Raw genomic sequence first — 21026 nt, 5'->3', positions numbered from 1 at the left:
AACCTGACACAGCTTGGCATTAAGATGTCTTAATAATGTACACAAAGCATAAATTATGCACCATAAACCATTATATATTCTAATATATTCTGTTCCCTTGTATCAAGTGCTTTGTACAACCTGTAGAATATGATAGCATGATGATGACACTAAGAAAAACGATATGTTCAGATAAAGAGGTTGTGATTTATTTGGTATGCATTTTAAGTTCCTTTCAGTAGCCATCTCAAAGAAAAACAAATCTTTAAAACTTAAGAAGCTAAAGATGAAACAGCACATTTTACATAAAATGAAAACAAATGATTAACCCTCCTTTATAAGCACTTTAGCAACAGCTAAGAACTGTTTTATAACAATGTTAATGTCAATCCTCCAGTCTACCATTCACACACTGTCTTTGAAGTAGCATCCACCGTATTACATCACAGCAACATGTAGAATTATATACAGGATTCTCTATACAGGCTGCTCTCGGCTTTTGTGTTTCTTTTTCTTTACAAGGCAAAACACTGTAGGCACACAAAGATAAATGCTCTAAATATTTACAATGGCATAAGTTGTATAATTTGCAGATCTAACTGTACATTCACCCTCTTACTAATTTAAGTCTGTGGAATAACTCGTCCACTGCAGGCATCTGTAACTGAGACGAGCCGCATATGCTCTGTCAGTGTGTCGGTGCTGTTAAATAATAGTCAAAGTGTCTGTCTTGTTTTTACTCCTCAGTAAAAGTGATGACGTCATACTGGATGCCCTGCTGTTGCAGCTGCTCCAGTTGTTCAGGTGTGGCCTCTGTGTAAACCGCCTGAGCCTGAGCCATGGCTGCGTCTGCAACAGCTACACACACAAACATCACTTACGTCAACTCTGATTCTTCTGCACATTACGAGTGATCAAAACGTCTATGGTAAGTGAAAAAGGTGAAAGGTCATACCAGTGACAGCGGAATGGGCGGCTGCCTCCAGGTCCTCAGGGGCGACAACCTGCTGCTCGGCAGTGATGGGGACATACTGGATCTGTCCATCCTGAGACAGAGCAATCTGACAAAAAACACAGAAGACATTTACACATGAACCAGTTTTTCTGTTTTCACTGTTAAAACCACATACATACACTATTGTTCAAAAGTTTGGAGTCAGTTTTTTTTTTTTTTTCCTTTTTTTTTTGAAAAAAATGTGCTGTTCTTTTCAAATCTCTATTCAAAGAATCCTAAAAAAAGTATATCACTGTTTATATAAAAATATTAAGAAGCACAACTGTTTTCAACATTGATAATAATCAGGAATGAGCACCAAATCAGCATTTCTGAAGGATCATGTGACACTGAAGACTGGAGTAATGATGCTGAAAATTCAGCTTTGCTGTCACAGGAATAAATTACATTTTAAATTGAATTAAAATAGAAAACAGTTATTTTAAATTGTAATATTATTAATAATTCAAAACATTACTGTATTTTTTATCAAATAAATGCAGTTTTGGTGAGCATTAGAGAAACATACTTCTGATCAATGCCACTTTATTATAATAACAAAGAGATTTCATATGCTGTCATTAACAACAAAGCTGCACATGGATACATTTAGCATTATGAAAAAAAGAAAACAAATAATTTAAAGTCTGAAGACATGAACAGCTCAAAATAGAATCTCTGAGTTATTATATTAGTTATTATATAACTAAGCTGTAATGTAAATGCATGTTTGTATTCTGCTCTGGGCTCAACCTGTTGCTCCTGCAGAAACGTCCCATCATGCTCGTACTGAATGTGAGCGATCCGCCCATCCTCCATCTGCAATTCACAATCAGATTTTTTTTTTTTTTTTGGTTATAATGATAAAATATAATGTCTAACAGACCATGAATGAAACTGAAAATGCTTTTAAGTCAGCAGATACAGACCAGATGAGCCTGTTTGTAGCTAGAGAACTGTTGTGGACACTTGTGTAAAAAGCACATACTAACCTGAATGTGGTTTCCATCAGATACCACCACATATTCCCGTGGGAGAAGGTGCTGAACTCCATCCTGAGAGATGATATACTGGACCTGACAAAATATAGGGCAGAAGCAGGCACCAAAATTTACATTCAACATGAGTACTACTGAAGGTCTTGAAAACTAATTGACAACAGAACACGAATGTGTACTTTAGATACAAGTTAGGGGTCGGTAAGATTTTTAAATGTTTTTGAAAGCAATGTCATATCATATGCTCACTCTATTTGATAAAAAAAACATTAAAAACAGTAATAGTGTGAAATATTATTACAATTTAAAATAACTGCTTTCTATTTTAATATATTTTAAAATGTAAACTTTTTCCTGTGATGTCAAAGCTGAATTTTCAGCATCATTACTCCAGTCTTCAGTGTCACATGATCCTTCAGAAATCATTCTAATATGCTAATTTGATGCTCAAGAAATATTTATTATTATTATCAATGTAGAAAACAGACATGCTTCTTAATATTTTAATATTATTATTAAAGTAATATATTATTATTATTATTATAAAAAAATCTTACCAACCCCAAACTTTTGAGCAGTAGTGTAATATGACTTTTGCTGGTTGTCAGAATAAAGCCCTAGAAAATGAGTTGTACCTCAGTGACCTGATTGTCTCCAGTCATTAAGTGCTGTACCGTCTGTCCGTCTACTGTTGTGATCTGCTGAATATATGTCGCCTCCTCCTGAGAAATGTACAATTTTGTCAAAAACAAGCTAAACGTGAAACTTGAATCTACCTGAAGCCAGATATAAGAGAATAATCAAAACTGTATTACATGCAATTTAAAATGTAATAAGCTATTCTTTGATTGGCCAAAAAGAGTCATAAAGGATGAGAATGAGACAGTGTGTATGGTGTGGATTGAGCAATTGTGCAATACCTGGTCAGATAGCGACTGATCCTGAGCCACAATGATGTGTTCCTGACCCAAAGCCTGCTGCAACCTCTCCGGACTGATGACTGTCTGACCCGCCTGCAGATCTGGAGAACATGGAAAAAAGAAATATTATAGGTAAATGAAGAACAACAGAAGCTTAAAGTGCCCCTATTATGCTTTTTCGGATATTACCTTTTGTAATATAGCCGTTTGTGAATGTAAAAGGTCTGCAAAGTTTAGAAGATCAAAGAGCACGATAAATGGAGTTATTGTCTCTCAAACAGCTTGAAATGAGTCGTTGTTAATTCCAGTCTTACTTCCTGCATGAACCTACGTAGATTTGTTACAAATTTGCATAATGCCAGCCTATGAACTTCATTGGCTGCCTGCAAACAATGTCTACTTTGTTTATCTTTGATAAAAATTCTAAAACTGGTTTCACGTCATTAAAAATCTTTTTTATAAGAATCAACTGAAAAGTAAAGAGCCCTAATGGAGTTTAAGATATCATCAAAATCAAGATATCATCATATCGTCCATCAAAATATGCATCTGCAATAAAGGAAAAGAGGGGCGTAAAGGAGGATCTTCACCTATTAACAAAAACGTATTGGTTAGTCTGGAGTGGCCTGTTCAACAGCAAGTGTAGATAAAATGGTCCCAGCGATTTTCAAAATGGACACAACATTTTCCACCAACCACAGGATTGATTTTGTAAAACGAATTGATAAAGTAAAACCGGCGCCATCATTACTATTCATTTCATTGGGAAAACAATGAAGCCTCTAGAGTGGAAATTCAGATATTTTAATAGGCATTTTGTTTCTGACATGCACGGTAAGCGGTAAACCAATCGCAACAGACTGGGCCATCTGACCAATCAGAGCAGAGTAGACTCGCACACTAAGTCTAAAGAGACCGTATCCTTGCTCAAACCATTTCAGACACAGACTCTGAGAAAAGAGGTGATGCTGAAATGTATATTATGAGAACATTAAAGTGTTTTTTGACATTGTATGCATATAAACCTATTGTAGGAGACCTCCAAAACAACATTAGAAACCTTTAAAATAGCTTAATAGGGGTACAAGAAATACTGTCAAATAATCAGAACAGGGCTGTTTATATTTCTATATAAACAAAATGCAGTCTCACTATGTCAGCACTTACTCTGTAGTGTGGCTAAAGCTTCTTCATCGCTGTTAACGATGATGGTCTGCTGAGAGGGGACAGAGCGGGTTTTACGGGGGGAGGGTTCCTGAGTGTGAAGCCTTTCCATGTGAAACTTTAGATGGCCGTTACGGTTAAACCTAAAAGAGAAACTCAGAGCACTGAGAGGCTGCAGAGGTCTGTGTGTATATATGCTGTTTACATTGAGTAGGAGAAGCGTTTATGGTTGTAGAACTGTATACCAATAATGCAAATTCTGTGATAAATCAATTCTATTATCATTTTAACAATGGTTTCTCATTTGTTCCCTCACCTCTGGCCGCAGACCTGACAGGCGTAAGGCTTCTCGTTGGTGTGTGTCATCATATGGCGTCTCAGGTCTTTCTTGTTTTTTGAAGCAAAACTGCAGCTGGTGCATTTATGAGGCCTCAAATATGCGTGCATGGCCATGTGAGACTAAGATTGTAAAAAAAGAAGTAGTATTTAACAAAAAAAATGGTTTTGGACAGGTAAGAAAAAAAAAAAATCATAGGCACTGAATTAACACTCATACCACATGATCAACACACCTTGACTTCTGGCCAAGAAGGTGCTGTAAAGTCACAGTCCGGACACTTGAATGTTTTGGGGTCTATGTGCGCCCTCTTGTGGTTCTCCATGTCCGAGCGGCCGTGGAAAGCCTCCATGCAGATGCGACAGGAGAAGCGTTTGGTGTTGAACTGTTGAGAAGGGGGTGATGGACACAGAGAAGGGGAACCTGGAGCTTCACTGCTTAGCTGCAGGAAGAGAATTTCATCAATTTAACTTTCCATTGGAAGGAAGGAACATAACATTGGTTATTCCATCTGTGAAGTAGCAAAACCCAGTCTCACCTCTACCTGCTGCAGGACTCCATCAGTCAAGCCTGAGCTCAGGAAAAACTTCTCTTTATTCTCTTTGAGAGGTGTAGAGATGGACAAGGGCTCCGTGCTCACTTCCATGACCTGAGGCTCTGCTGAAGGTTCCTCTAAACTGCTGCCAAACACACGCACATCATCTTAAAGGGTTTATACGACACTTATAGGCATTACAGTGGTGGTTTTCGATGCACGGTAGTACCTGTGTGCCGTCTCGTCGGAGGCCTGCTCAACCACACTGAAATCTGCTGCCTCGTATGCACCGATGCCAATCTGTGTCACTTCCTGCGACACATCAGTTGTCTCCTCTTGCTCCACGGCCCCTGTAGCCGCCTCAAACGCCTCCTGAACCAGAGTGTCCCCATTTTCTGACACATGGAAGGTGACGATCTTTTGAGGCTCACTCCCAGAGCCAGCTCCGGGCCACGCTCCCGTCTCTAAAGTCTTACCGTCGGTTTTCAGCACCGCCACCTGAGAAGAGTGAAGAGACTGATCAAGACAGATCATAGGATCTATATTTAGATACAGATATATAATAAACAAAATGTTAAATTATTTTATAGATTCATGTACATATGATATGTGATTCATCAGTCATATAGTAAAATACTAATTCTAGTTTAACACTGTGATGCATATACATATGACATTAATTCACTTACTGATACCACTTCATCCAATAAATAGCATATAAATTAGGCATTTATAACATTATTCTATATTCCAGTAGAAGACAGTACAGTACCTGCAGTTCTCTGGCGTTACTCATGTTTAGCAACAGATCTAGAGCATTCTGGGCTGATAGGTCTGTATTCTGGGCTGTGAAAGAAGGTACAGTTTACATTTAACACCATAAGCTAAATATATAATTTCATGAGGTGAATGATAAAATATGTGTAGATGAATTCATAATTACACACTATATTTTATATGGGTTACAACCACAAATGTAAATGTACTGATAACTTTTTTACTGACCTTGCTCGTAAATGATGGTAGTGTTTCCCAGTGCATCTTGGGATACAGATGTGTTCCCTATGGACTCCATGGTTTGGAGAGTAATGGGGTTTACCGTTACCTTTAGGTGTGAAACAAATAAATTATATATGATAAATATATGTATGTATTTGGATAAAACCGAACAAAACCTTTAACAGGAAGTTCGTAAAATATCATATCGCAGAAGTTTTAAAACCTTTAAAGAGACATATAAAGTAGACATATAGTAGAAAATGTGTATGATTCAGTATCTTATTTGATGTTTACTCTTGACAGAGAGCTGGTTTCTGAGAGACGCATAGAGAGGGTAAAAGGCTATTTAATTTGCATCAATAATGCATATCCATGTACTCACAATTGTCCCCTGAAATCCCTGGGTTTCTTGCTGTAATTTCAGCTCCTCAATCTCCTCCATGGTGAAAACGGGTGTCTGCCGTCGACGAATTGGCTCCTCTGGGTGGGATCGACTCCACTCGTCGAAGGCCTCGGGGTGGCGACACTGCACATGTAGCCGCAGGTTCTTTCTATGTCTTGTTGTGAAGTGGCACATGTCGCAGGAGAAGGGCTTTTCACCTGAGCAGGAGTTAAAGACGGACAGACATGATTGATCAGGAATCCTTCTTACCGTCAACATCTGAAACAATTAATAATCTTTACGTGACTCACCAGTGTGTTTAATAGCAATGTGGGACACCAGGAAATCCTCTTTACTCGTGGAGTATTTGCACTCTTCACATTTGAAAGGTTTGTCATTGGTGTGGGACAGCTGGTGATTGAGCAGGTGCTTCTTGTCATTGCAGGTGTACTCACAAAACTCACACTTAAACCTGACAAAGAAGATGAGAAAAATAGCTACCTTTAGAGTTTATTTAAGGAGAAACAGGCACTGAGTCCTGACATTTCACTTACGTGCTGTTGCCACAGTTCTGTATGTGCGTGAGAAGATGCATTTTGAAAGTGTAGCGCTTCTTGAAGGATTTCCCACACTGGAAAACAAACACATTTATACTAGTGTTAGCATAGCAAATGTCCAGGGCTGTGTTTCCCAAAATCATCATAAGACAGTGTTTTCTACAATCTGCTTAGGCTTATACATTGATTCATCAAAACTAGTTTAAGTAACAAAATTCCCATGCTTAACTGCAGCATACAATAAATTTACCTTGTCACACATGTGAGGTTTCTCCGTGCTGTGTGTCTTCATGTGCTGCGTCAGGCGTTTCTGCATGGGGTACACGCGGCAGCAGATGGGGCATGGAAACTCTGACACTTTGGGAACCTGTGAAGGATTTCCACAGGACTGCTGTCGCATGAAAAGCTACCCTCATCAAACCACTCAGAGCCAACTTCAACTGATACATCATGGACCGGTTTCACAGACAGGGCTTAGATTAAGCCAGAATTAGGCCTTAGTTCGATTAGGACATTTAAGTAGCTTTTATAAACGCACACTAGAAAAACATTACTGATGTGCATCTTGAGACAAAACAATGGCACTGAGAGATTTTAAGATATGCCAGTGCAACTTGCTTTCAGTCAAAACAGCTCAAACATGCATTTTAATCTGAGACTAGGCTTAAGGCTTGTCTGTGAAACCAGGCACATGTCAATAAAAGGACAATTTTGCTTAAATGCGATTATTTGTTGATGTTTTACATATTGATTCTTACCATATCTGTCTTCCGACTCCTAAAAGAGAAGAAACAAGAATATTTATTAATAATCTAATCAGGTTATGTCAGGTGTGAGTTTTAAATTAATTCAATGTTTTATTTTCATAATCTGCACAATTTCAAAGGGACAGACACAATGCAGCTTGATAGAATTAGAATTTTAATAATTAAATTCCTGTATCCCAAATTCCTGACTAAATCTGCTATAATTGAATCTTGCCATTTTATAAAATTTACACTAACATATAGATGACCTCAAGAGTTTGACGAAATAAAATTCATGACGAGTGATTGATAAAAAAGGAGCCATTTTTAGTTCTTACTTGCTTTTGTTGTGGACGGCTGAATGCCGGATCACATCTTTCTTGTAAACACTGGAGTAATCACATACCTCACATTTGTAAGGTTTTGTACCTTCATGATTGAACATGTGCTCCTATAGGACATCAGTTTTATAATGAGTAATGGAGAAAAATGACTAAAGATAATATATTTATTTAGACACTGAAGCACATATTATACAAATATTTACATAAAAAAATTTAAAATGTAAAAATTATAACTAATAATTAACTAAAAGTGAACAAAAAATATTATTATAGATTTGTCAGATGAAGGACTCTAGCTCTTACCTTCAGTGAGGACCACCGTTTGCAGCGGTAGCTGCACTGCAGGCACTTGAAACGCTCAGGGTCGTTTCCCTCATGAGAATCCACATGGAATCTGAGATCCTCTTGTGATAGAAAGCGAGAGCCACAGATCCAGCAATTATGAGGCCTCAGCAGAGGCTTAAGGGATCTGTAGTATTTACTTAAAAAAGGTAAATGAGATATTGACTGTCCAGAATATGTGGTTACATTGGATTATAAGTTAAGATAATTTGTAACAAGTCAAATCAAACCAATGTTGTGCATTATCAAAAAGTAGTGCCGGCATTACATACTTGCGATTCATGTACTTTTTGTACTTCTTCTGAAGGAAACGTTTTGAAGGCCGGCCTCGTTTTTTGGGCAAAAATTCCAGGTCATCAGGGCTTGTGTTTGATGAGGGATCTTTGTTCTCTGAATCTGACTGGCTGACGCCCGGTTCCGCTGCCGTCCCATTGGATAATGAGGAAGTTCCATTCTCCAATCCAGAGGAACTTGCTTCTTCAGGAGCCTGAGGCTCCTCTGCATTGTTTGTTTGAGACACTGCTGGTGACTCTGTTTCATACATAGGTGAAAATAAGAGTAATCACAGACCAAAGGAAAAAGTTATTAAGTAGATTTATGACTTCATGAGTGAAAATTACTAGCTATTTTAATATTTAATTATACTTGGTGACCCAAAAAGCTAAATTAACATCGACCTGACTCAGGAAGGAATTTGCGGGGTGGCCCCACCATCCTGCGTGGACGTTTCCGTGAGGTAGAGGAAGATGACGAAGAGCAGGAAGGAGGAGTGGAGTGACTGGCAGCCAATTTGGGCCTGGCCTCTTCATCAGCTGGCTTATAATCACTGTCACCTTAATGCAAAATAAAACTGCATTAAAAAAAGAAAGTTATGAAATAGAGAATGCAAACTGCACTCCACTAACATTGATCATCAAGAGCGCCCGCATCAATGATGTCATCTTCTTCCTCTTCTGGCGGCTCCTCCTTTTTGACCGCAGCGACCGCTCGTGCTTTGCTTTCGGCCTTTCGAGGACGCCCCCGTCCACGTTTCTTTTGGCCTTGAACACCTGCATGTGAGATAGCACATCTTTAACAAGAGAACCTAAAGAAGAGAACCTATGCATAAATCAAGACCTGATGGAAACTTAAAGTCAGCATGAAACTGAATTTTCCTACTTTACCTGTTGGTTTAAAGTGTTTGTCTCTCATGTGGTTGATGAGCGTATCCTTAGAGACACTTTTATATGGGCACATCTTACACCTAAACTGCTGTACGATCACCACCTCCATCATTTCCTCCAGTTCGGCCATGTCTGGGGTTCTGTGCCCGGACTCAACCACCACCCCAGACTCCACCGCTTCAGGCTCTGGGTGGGTGGAATAGGTCCCACTGCTACTTATGTATGGGCCAGGCAAGTTATCGTTGCAGTCCATTTGACTGGTGAGCTGGGACCCCATTGTGTCAGCCAGGGAATGGCGAACAGTGCCCTCGTCGGCATATAGTGAGCCCTGCGGCATGTAGGAGTGCTGGGGCTCTTCTACCACGCTTCCTTCCTGCTCCGAGGCTGAGACGTGCTCCCTATCATCCATGCTGCTGTCGATATAACGTGAATGCCGTGGCTGCTCCGCCCTCTCTGCATCGTACTCCAAAAACCCATCACTGCACTCTACGACATAGCGAGAGGAGCGAAACGAGCGTCTCTGAGGGCTACTGTTCGTTCCGCTGCACTCTGCTGCATAACGCCGTAGAGGTTCTTCCGAGTCAGTCACGTTGTAGCCGGTGACCCCAGAATGACGTGAGGTCTGGTCTGGTTCGGCTCCCGAGCATTCGATGTACCGAGCCTCCCTGGTCTGGTCTGGGTCGTCTCCTCCACTGCATTCTATGTACTGGGAGTGCTGAGGCTGGTCTGGGCGGCTGCAGCTGCTACTGCTGTCGTCGTGCTCACGGTATCCAGAGTGTCCAGGCTGGTCGGGTTCCACGCTGCCCTGCGGGTTTTCTGACAGGTCTGCCTGGTCCAGGCAAGTGGAGGTGGGTCCATCTGCAAGGGCTTCAATGGCAATGCGGTTCGACAGCGCAGAGGAAGACATCCGAGCCACCATGGGAGCTCCTACACACAGTGTACAAAGAAAATGGCTGAATATCTAAAAACGACCCTACTTCTCTTTTATCTTTTTTAACTTTTTTGATTTTTAAAGGGATAGTCCACCCAAATAAGAAAACTCTTTCATCATTTACTCACCCTCATGTCATTCCAAACCAGTATGACTTTCTTTCTTTTGAACTGTTCTGGTTCTATTGATTTCCATTGTATTTTTTGCCCATACAATGTAAATAACTGAAACTGTTTGGTTACCAAGATTCTTCAAAATATCTTCTTTTATCCACAGAAGAAAGTCATTCATACAGGTTTGGAATGACATAAGGGCGAGTAAAGAATGTTTGGGTGGACTGTCTCTTTGAGTTCATTTGAAAAAGTTCTTTCCTGCAATGAGTGTGGCAGTAACACAAGCACATTTAGGAAAAACAATGCATTAATTAACATTAAAATATAGATTTGTCATACAAATTATGCTAAGAACAAGAACAAAAGGGAATTTTACTACAAGTTTACTAATGAGAGTGCCATATAAATGGATCATTTAGTCAAACATGAAAAATCTGCCATAATCTGTTCATGCTCACAATGTTTAAAAGCAATTTGACTTGCATTTTTCTTTGGAACACAGAACAGTCATTTAGCATAGTGAATTATAATTTAAATAAAAAAAAATAATAGAATTCCGGAGGTTTGGGAGTGAATTAATAAAATAAATGTATTGATTTTTTTGGTTACTTTAGCTTATTTCTTAGGGTTTTTTTTTCATTCATCAATAATTGAATCACTAATTCATCATTAATTTCAATATTTATGTCATGTCATATGTCACCCTAGTGGGTCCCGGATCCCTAGCTGAGAATCACCGATTTTACCAAGGTTACAGATGCTTCTTTCCATACTGGGGCTGTCAACCTCCAAAAAGAATAAAAAGGCACTAGAAAGGTATTGCATGACTATTTTTATGGTATGTTTTTATAGTTTTACAGCCCCAGTTCGTACCCACCTTCATTATATGGAAAACAGCAGACTGGACAGCTAAATATCTTTTTTTGTGTTCCATTGAAAAAGAAATGAATTCTCTTTCGATTGACATGAGGCTAAGTGAATGATGACAGAACTTTCATTTTTTGCTGAAATATCCCTTTAATTGAATGTAAAACCTACACCTTGGCTGCGTCTGAATATGCATACTTCCTTACTATAGGGTAGGTGTGTTAAAGACGGTATGTGAAAAAAGTATTATGTCCAAATTCTCAGTATTCATAAAGCAGATGGATGACTTCCTACTTCTGGCAAGATTCTGAAGTGCGCATCCAATAAACACTTTACTATCCCATGAGAACAAGAGAGAGGATTTGTGAATGGCAGCGAAGCGACGCAACTGATGCTGTAGGTCACGTCCGGGTTACATTCATACTAAACATATTCATATTATGTAAAACATACCTTTTTAACAGTTATGAAGTAAGTACTTTTTCGAAAGAAGCACCAACTCAATAATATGTGATTTCGGATACAGCCCTAAACTTTAAACTCATTTTGATCTTTCTCACCATCATCAGGACCTTGGAGTATCAGATACTGTGTGGTCTCTGCACTGCCGTCCTCTGCGCTTGTAACTGCAATACATCCTGTAAAATTGGCATAGAAACTGTATTTACATACCAAATAAACTTCAAAGATGATAATGTCTACCATATCAACTACCTTGAGTGTAATAAAAATGAAGAGGCAAGGTTTTCTACCATTCATAATGTCAGGCCCAATGGTGGATTCGATGATCTTATCAATAGCTGAGCCAAGATCTGAAGACGTGGAAGCAGTGGAATCAGAAACCATCATTCCTCCTTCAGAAACAGCACTGGAGTGCACCAGGACCTGGACAGACTCCGACACCAGGACCGATTGTGTCACCGTGGAGACACTGGACACACTGGTTGACTGGGCGACAGAAGAGGAGTCTGGGAGATGAACTCTTTGGACATCTGTACTGGAGCTTGTCTCTGGGATAAACACCTACAAAACACACACGAGCCCCCCAAAACATTTTAAAATGAAGAATTACTCACTAACATGTGGAGCTACACAGATGTGTGGATTGCTTGTCTTACCACAAGTCCCTCTGAGCTCTGTCCTACGTGACAATCTGATTCTGGGGCCGTGGCGGCAGGAGGAGCGGCTGCATCGCTGCTATCAGCAGACATGGCTTCTGAAGACTCCATGCACATGCCGCTTTCTGATGGCTCCTCCATCCCAGAATGCCCCACATCACTGCTGCTCTCCACCTCCATGTCATCAGAATCCATCTCTGCTCTGTTGGAAGGTGTCTGTCACTAGGTTATGCAGCACCAAATGTGTCCTAAATTATACATGGATGACGTGTGGTCAAGTGCATAATGACAAGTGTAAGGAAGTGTAATCTTTTTTTTTTTTTAATGTAAAAATTATTTTAATGAATAAAAGTGATTTTGTGGATGTTCAGTATTTTAATTTTTATATGAATAATATGTATATATATATATTTAATTATTCAACATACACTACCGTTCAAAGTTTTGAAGTCAGTAAGATTTTTGCTTTTCAAAAAAATAACTTTTATTTAACAAGGAAGGATGCATTAAACTGATCTAAAGTGACAGTAAAGACATTTATAATGTTACAACAGCTTTCTATTTTAAATACATGCTGTTCTTTTAAACTTCCTATTCATCAAAAAATCCCCCTCAAAAAATGCACAATGGTTTCCATAAAAATATTAAGCAGCACAACTGTTTTCATCATTGATAATAATGTTTCTTGAGCAGCAAATCAGCATATTAGAATGATTTCTGAAGGATCATGTGAAACTAAATGCTGGATTAATGATGCTGAAAATTCAGCTTTGTCGTCATCAATAACATTTTACAACATTACTGTATTTTTGCCCAATTAAATGCATTCTGCGTGTAACTTTACTGCATACGTAAATTATATTTTAATTATGTAATATAGATTTTCCAAGTGTTTTCACAGTAATACGTGAGCTAAGCAATCTGTGTGGAAATAAAAAGGTATATAGAAATTACATACATTTTAATTCAATATACTTTGCACATATTCATGGTTTTCTTTTCATTCACATAAATATCCATTCAGCTGCATATTCTCTGCAGTTTTTGCACAAGAGCCGTGTTGCATTGGAATTTTCTAAATAATTCTTAAATTAAATATTCTATTCTCTTTATATTGTTTTAGATTTTATTAATTGTTATTACATAGTCTGTGTTTTAGGTCTACTGCTGTAGTCTCAAATCCCCCCAAGGGCTGAATACAGTTGTCTTGTGATAGCGCCTTTCTAGGTCACTTAAGTATCTTTAAGAAACACATTATAAGCTCACCAGCAAAACTACAAGCCAACATGGGTCTCCGCATTAAATGTACTTAAAAACCCATGATCTAAACCATTTGATTTCTCCCACACGCCAACTGATACCAAACTCTCCCCACCAGAGCACCCATTTGGCTGTTTGGGGCATAAAACCTGACATCTCTTGACTCAAACTTCTCAAAGACATCAAGTTCCTGGTCCTTGCTCAAACGTGTCCTTTCACACGTTATAATGTTGAGCACACTAACAGCTTTATAATGAAAATGTCACTGCAATCTAGCATAACAACACTTGAGAACCCGTATTGACTGCGACTACTCATGTTCGTTTCATTCACTGTACTAAGCGCGAATATGTGCTGCCCTTCCTCCTGCCTGCTCGCGCAACGCCATTTTCCCTCCCGCCGCTCCGAGTTTATTTTTTCCGCTCAGGCGATATGAAGAACCGCTCGGGGACCTCGAGGGCCTGCGTGAGCAGGGAGAGCCAGTCCGCCCGAATGTTTTTCTCTCGGCCATCATGGAAGAAGCTGTATTTGTAAACAGTTTACCCCCACTATTTTGAGCTAGGAATTTTTCTTACCGTGAATGGACGTCTGTTTTGCTCTTCAAGCTCGCGAATAAGGCGAAATAAATAAATCTTTGAAAGCGAATAGTTGCTATGCTTTCTAGTCGGGCGCCATCAGCGTCTCCTCGCTTCCTGTCCTCAGAGCTGGCCGGAACTCATTTATCCGTCACGGGGAAAAGACGAGTGGGACAAACGCTTAATCTGTTTTATAATGTATCATAATTCATATTAAAAGTTATGTTTTATCTAGAGAACACGTATATCGACTATTTTGCTTAAACTTTTAAGTGTTTTATCAAGTAATGGTGTGAACCGAAGGACTATTGCTCTGAGAGGATGAAACTACTGAATGTCTCGCGGATTAATATGACGCGAGTTGTTTATCTTACGATTTTTATTTTTGATTACGCCAAAATAAACATGTCTTTACTCAGATTGAATGCGAAGGCTCACATGGTATTCATGATTTAATTTGCATTCTGTTGAATCTTTGCTGTGGATATAATTGTGGCATTATACTACAGTGCATGCTATCGTCCTGTGATTAATATGTATGCGTTTTCGATTTTTAATGTAGATTTTAATTCTACAATTAGTCTCTTTAACTTATTTTAGCTTTCCCTCGTTTAGTATCAAAGACGGCACCACATTTTTACAGGGGGAGCCCAATATATATTTGAATGCCAAAAGTCCCCCAGAACTGTACCAGAGAATTTTTAGTACTTTCTTCATAAGCAGTTTTACTTTCTTATACATCTTTATGAGTGATTGTATTTTTAACTGATTGCTGTTGTAATAAAGTAAACACAAGTGTGTGTGGTGGTTGTGTGTGATTGTGTGCATTTATGACACCCAAAAAAAAAAGGGCGTCTGATTTTCATGAATTCATCATACAAGAGAATACTGTGAAACACAGTAGTTTCTTTCTCTTAGAGTAATAGTCCAAAATAGACCAAATACTAATGAAAGAGCAGTTGCACATATTGAATGATCTTGTTTACAAATTTATTGAGTAAACATAATGCAGCAAACAAATAAAAATAACATAAATAAGTGGAAAGTGGAACATTAAATTAATAATATTAATATCATTTACACCAGGCAAATGATTTCACAATACACCAAAATCTGGGCTTAATAACATCACAACATTAGCTCTAAGGCTAAAAATAAACCTTTGCTTTGAAAAACATCTGAGTGGGGTCAACACAGAGAATGGATGCTTTGTTGACAACAAATGCATTCAGGCTACAATGTTCCTGTGATGACTCCACTCGTTCATTTACAAACACAAAGTTAATTCCTCGAGTTAGACTGGCATAGCCTCATTGAAGTTTTATAGAACAAGATTATAGTTTCTCCTAATGTGCTGTTAAGAAACTCATCGTGACCAAAGCAGTTATATAGTAAGCTGAAATGATAAATTATAAGACCACTTTAAAGCTGACAGACAATGAGACAAATATGCCTAACATCCCGTTTCATGTGCCTATGATAATTTCAGTGTTAAAACTGTTCTTCTCCTATAACAGTTAAAGTCAAAATCCCCAAAACAGGACTTAAAATTTAATACATTCCGTCTGTGTCTTCCTCCCCACATTTTACACAGAAGAGAAATGGTTTCCCTATTAAAAAGGGCTCTGTCATCAGGTTAGGATGTTGGACGTCTTCACTGTGCCGAGCGACTACATGTTTTTGCATTTCAGGAGGTCGTACTTCACATAACCGACTCGGTCAACCTGCTTTTTGGCATTCATTCTCCAGTAGAAACTCTCCCGACAGAAGTAAAAGAATCCTGCAAAATTTAAAAAAATAGAAAGAACAAATTTAATTTGCTTGAACAGATAAATCAGAGTAGTTAATCAGACTTTTAAAAATTCATTTGAACATAATCTCCCTTACCCTTGTAGAGGAACACATCATGGGAATCGATGGGCACGCCACCAAAAACGGAGTCAGTGAATCGGGGGTATCCGCTGTCAATCAGCTGAGCCTTCACATCGAGTCTGTGATAAGAAATAAGACAATACTGTGAAAAACTACAATTATCATTATTAGCATTAAATTATAATTTCCCACCGTTAGCTCAATGCTATAAGCTTATCAGTTACAGTTACAGTCTTGAAGCAAAGTTACTTACCTCCAGAAGTTCTCTCCATTAAACAGGAGCACCTTGCCTTTTCCTTTCTGCACAGATCCCTCCACTCTGTCCAAGTTGGCTGGTAGGCCGAGCTTCTCAATTTTACGTGGTCCAAGCACATCATTTCCAGTATAAACCCAGAACTGTTTATCTGTGCGCATCAAATACAGAGCTATTATATATCTGAACTTCAACATATTCTGCAATAATGGCAAAATACCTCAATCTGATAAATAAGTACCTGCAAAGAAGTAGATCTTTTTGGTGAGTTGGTCCTCAAAGGCACTGTTAATGATGGCTGGCAGGGCAGGCCACTTCTCAGAGATCAAGAAAGGGCCTTTGCGTTCTCCTTTGCTTGAGATCTTCCAGTAGTGCCTTAGATGTTAAAAAGTGAGAATTTAGAAACATGTATTTGAGAATGTGGCTTAGTGAAGTGCTTTAAGTTATGTTTGCAAGTTCATATCAGTATATATGTAGAATAACAGCTCATACCCATTCTTGAAGAAATAAAGCTCTTTCTGGATTTCAGTGATGGTATCAAATTCATTGATTTGGCAGGCATCCTGTGACGGAACTACATCTGTTGTGGTGGAAACGGTTGTTTTCTCACTTGGGGTGGGTTTAGTTGGCCCAATCGGAGAGGAAGTGGTGGTCTTTGGTTTTGGTGGAGTGGGGTCAGGGCCAGTTTTAGGTCCTGAAAAGAAAAAATGAATAAAAATATTGAAATAAAAGCAGAATTCGAGATAAAAATTCTAGAATCTTGTATGAGAACATGCATAGTAAACTAAACTATCAGAGAATGATGGGTCATTTAAGTGGATAAATACCATAGAGATACTGAATGCCTTCAATATCATCCTGATTCAAGGAGAAATCCTCTACATATTTGTACATGGGATACATCAGAGCGTCTTTGATGTTGGAGTGATCCAGACCAAGTGCATGTCCAAACTCATGAGCAGCCACCAGAAACAGACTGTATCCTATGAGAGAAAAAGCATGTTAGCTAATGTCTGGCTTTCATATTTTTATAGCGTCTGAAGGAGATGAATATCACTTACCCCTATCAGGGCAAAATCCCCATTTTTTATCTGTGTCATAGTTGCTGGTTGTTCCACACCAGAGTTTTCCATCACTACGGCCTTCACTGGTGCAGGAAGTGTATGATTTTCCCAGGAAGATGAAAGGAAACTGGCATGGGTCTCCTTCTGAATTTCCACCAATCACAGCTGTATCTGTGAGGGGAAAATATATCATAAAAGATTAAATATATTAATATTAAATCTATCTTAGATAAATAGATAAATAATATCTGATTGTGAGCTGCTGAGACTTTGAGAACATATTATTCTTTCATAATTTCTTTCATATGTATCTTACTCCATCAAAGTTTCAGGGTTGAGTCTGAAGGTATGTGAGCTGCTCACCTCTGTTAGGACAGAATCCATACTTTTTATCAGTGTCAAAGTTAGCTGTGGTGGCACACCAGCGATACCCATCAGATCGTCCATCGGTGGTGCATGACTTATATGTTACCCCCTGAAACACGAAGGGGAAAACACATGGTGCTGCATTGCTGTTCCCATCAAACGTGAAGAGAACTGTGGGAAAACAGAGACAGAATGTTAGACATGCTCATAAGAATAAAAACTTGTGCTTGTCGAAACACAGTCACATTAATTCCACATAAGGAGTCTGTTTTGGAATTAAAGCCCCATAAAATCATGACTGGAACACTTACGCTCACTGGGACAGAAGCCATATTTCTTGTCCTTGTCGTAGTCTGCAGTGGTTGCGCACCAGGGGAGACCATCGTCACGTCCCTCGGCGGTGCAGGAGGAGTAGGATTTTCCCTCAAACAGGAAGGGGAAGTGACACAATGCACCCTCTGCATTACCATAGCTGGTTTTAATGGCTGAAGGAGACACATCAATGTCATTGTCTACTCCACAAATTTATATATAAATTAAATATATAGGCGTAAACATGGCAATCCCCTTGTGAGGGACCCAAGCTTTATTTATTTTTCAGGACTCAATACTATATATGAGAAATATTAAGTGTGATATTATATAGACAATATGTTTCCAATAATCTGCTTTTTTTGGATAGAATCCAAAGCAAATATTTAAAATATACCCCTGACCTGAGTTTAAAAAGCTATACATTTGAATATATAAGAACTAATTTATACTAGACTAGACTGAAAAATTATATTATAAAAATAATATGTTTCCAAATTTATGTAATATTGGCTTTTTTATGGTTACTGGATGGAACCCAAAGCAAATGTTTTAAATATTATCCTTGTTTCAGGACACACTCTAACTGTCACTATACACTCAAAACTGTAGAGGGAGCTATTGTTCCACTATGCAACCTATATGAAACCGTATGATGAGCGTATGATGCTACATGAAATAAAACTATTTATAGGGTGAATTCAGGACAACTGGGACACTTTTTGCCATTGAGATGACTTGGAAAAGTGTCCCAATCAACCTGAATTCACCGTATATCAAAGCTACTGCTATTCATACAAATGACTCACCTGGTCCAGATCCAAGGGTCCAGTATTCATCATCATCAAAATGGGCATCTCCTTGTATTCCCTCACCAGGAGGGTAGGCGTGAGCCAGCAGCCCATCTTTCCCATCAAAAGGGTAGGGATCTCCGTGATCTGAAACAAAAACAGCAGCTCATTCAAACCTCCTCAGAAGTCCAAGTGTTTAATCTTAATACTTTTATTCATTACAAGAACTCAACTCACCGGCTTTCCCAAAGGAGATCATGATGTCAGCAGTGCCGACATAGAGACGCTTGAACGTCAGAGGGGTAACGTCACTCCAGACTTTGAAAGCTCTGGCAAAGGCGTCATCGATCAAGGAGGAATCCATGTCTGGTGAATAGTTCAAAATCCTGCAAGTCAAAACAATGCAATAGATTACATCATGTTCATCACAAGATAAAAGCGTTGTAGTCGAAGGTTTGGTGCAGATAATTTCTCACCTGTATGTAACTTCACTGTGATCCCACTTCAGGTCTCCGTCAAAAGTCTGATAGTTGCGGATGTCTGGGACCCCACAGCGAGGCTGCTTCATGGCATCAATCGTGGACTGGTCAAGCGACCCCGTCTCCTCTAGCCCGAGCTGCCGCTGGAGCTTCTTCAGAGATTTAGAAGGGGACACGACTGCCTGCAGTCCGCTCTTCTGGAGAACATCTATGTAGCCATAACGCTTCAGGTACTCCTGGAGTCAAATATATGCATAGAAAGGTGTTCATATAGATTAATACAAATGCATTTGTACTTTTTCAAAAGCAGATATCCATATCATAGAAATCATGAACTAATAAGTCGATATACTCACATCTGCCAGCTGTATGTCTGTCATGTTCTTGATCACATCTCCAGGGAACGTCACATACACAGATTTGAGCGGCACACACCAAGCTCTTAATGAACAGGTTCCAAGAACCAGAAACGCCACAACTCCAAGTCTCATGTTTAGAGTTGAGTCAAAACTTGAAAGAAAAAAAGTAAATTTCGATGAGAAAACAGACTCTAGAAATACTAGAAAAACAGTCTTCCAGGGAGACGAAGTGCAAGCAGTCTTGTTCTTTCTTCTCCTTCTGACTTTTCTCGTGCCCTGAAGGCAGTATTTATGTGCACCTCAGAGATTAGTCACTGTGCACCCACCCTCCTCCAGTAGGACACTTTAGCACTCCCACTTACCAAACACTTGCCCACTGAAAGGAGTGATTTTTTTTTGTCCATTCAAAAATAAGGGGTTTTCCAGCAACCTCACATTGAGCTTGAAGACACAAAAGATGACATCAAACACTGGCTTGTTTTTTATCTACTTTGTTAAAATAAATGGCCATTTACATCACACTTTTTTTTTTTTTTTTTTACTAATCTTTACAATTTTTAAGTAATCTTTAAAATATGTAAGCATCTTAATATAAATATAATAAAAAACATAAAAAACTGTATATATTTTTTGAGAAATAGGCTAAATGAATATGACTTTTTATGCAAAAGAGAAGTGAATAAATAAATAGTATTTATGCAAAAGAGAAGTGAATAAATAAATAGTATTATATATATATATATATATATAGATATATATATATATATAGATATATATTTATATATATATATATATATATATATATATAAACAATTGTTATAATTGTACAAATGTATCAATGGTAAATACTTAAATAATATATATTTTCAGCAATTGGCCATACAACTATAAATGCACTTATGTACAAGAAAAATAAATAAACAAATAAATAAATAGTATGTATTTTTTAGCATTTAGGTATAATGAATGAATGGATAGATAGTATATAATTTTAGATATATGGTTATATGAGTATAAGTGTATTTCCGCCAAATAAATAAATAAATAAAAATCTATTTTTAGCAGTTGGATACATGAGTGTAATGTACTTATGTAAAAAAATTATTAATAAACCATTATAACATAAATATACTAGATACAATAAATATATTGTATAAATATATTTATATAAATATAAATGTAATTATATTGATATATCAGTTTTCC

General features: G+C 38.3%; 2 protein-coding genes across 11 annotated transcripts; both read right to left on the bottom strand.

Moving 5' to 3' along the window:
- Positions 1-191: 191 nt before the first annotated feature.
- Positions 192-14992, bottom strand: LOC137027122 (zinc finger protein 335-like). Of its 10 annotated transcripts, none has more exons than XM_067394960.1 (28): positions 14325-14992; positions 12490-12691; positions 12124-12394; positions 11932-12009; positions 9461-10387; positions 9203-9346; positions 8975-9130; positions 8570-8828; positions 8259-8436; positions 7950-8062; positions 7624-7642; positions 7116-7256; positions 6863-6939; positions 6620-6780; positions 6309-6526; positions 5933-6032; positions 5700-5773; positions 5157-5443; positions 4931-5072; positions 4628-4834; positions 4372-4514; positions 4059-4198; positions 2892-2992; positions 2607-2693; positions 1966-2049; positions 1727-1792; positions 935-1040; positions 192-837 (listed from the first exon to the last, which is right to left on the bottom strand). In XM_067394960.1, exons 2-28 carry the CDS (start codon positions 12682-12684, stop codon positions 716-718), a joined length of 4596 nt encoding a protein of 1531 aa, XP_067251061.1. In that variant the 5' UTR covers positions 12685-12691; positions 14325-14992; the 3' UTR covers positions 192-715. The 10 variants fall into 10 exon arrangements, with proteins under 10 accessions (XP_067251061.1, XP_067251066.1, XP_067251068.1 ...); XM_067394965.1 differs by having other exon boundaries at positions 4931-5069; XM_067394967.1 differs by having other exon boundaries at positions 5157-5425.
- Positions 14993-15292: 300 nt separating this feature from the next.
- On the bottom strand, positions 15293-20101 carry mmp9 (matrix metallopeptidase 9). The gene is made up of 13 exons (XM_067394971.1): positions 19818-20101; positions 19459-19697; positions 19220-19368; positions 19001-19129; positions 18191-18364; positions 17877-18050; positions 17511-17684; positions 17277-17432; positions 16942-17143; positions 16691-16824; positions 16450-16600; positions 16212-16315; positions 15293-16104 (listed from the first exon to the last, which is right to left on the bottom strand). The coding sequence occupies exons 1-13, from the start codon at positions 19950-19952 to the stop codon at positions 15995-15997; spliced, it is 2031 nt and encodes a 676-aa protein (XP_067251072.1). The 5' UTR covers positions 19953-20101; the 3' UTR covers positions 15293-15994.
- Positions 20102-21026: the final 925 nt, after the last annotated feature.

The sequence above is a fragment of the Chanodichthys erythropterus genome, chromosome 9 (assembly GCF_024489055.1).
Source record: "Chanodichthys erythropterus isolate Z2021 chromosome 9, ASM2448905v1, whole genome shotgun sequence".
Lineage (NCBI taxonomy): Eukaryota > Metazoa > Chordata > Actinopteri > Cypriniformes > Xenocyprididae > Chanodichthys > Chanodichthys erythropterus.
Note: the sequence above shows the minus strand (reverse complement) of the source record. Positions and strands in the feature narration are given on the sequence as shown.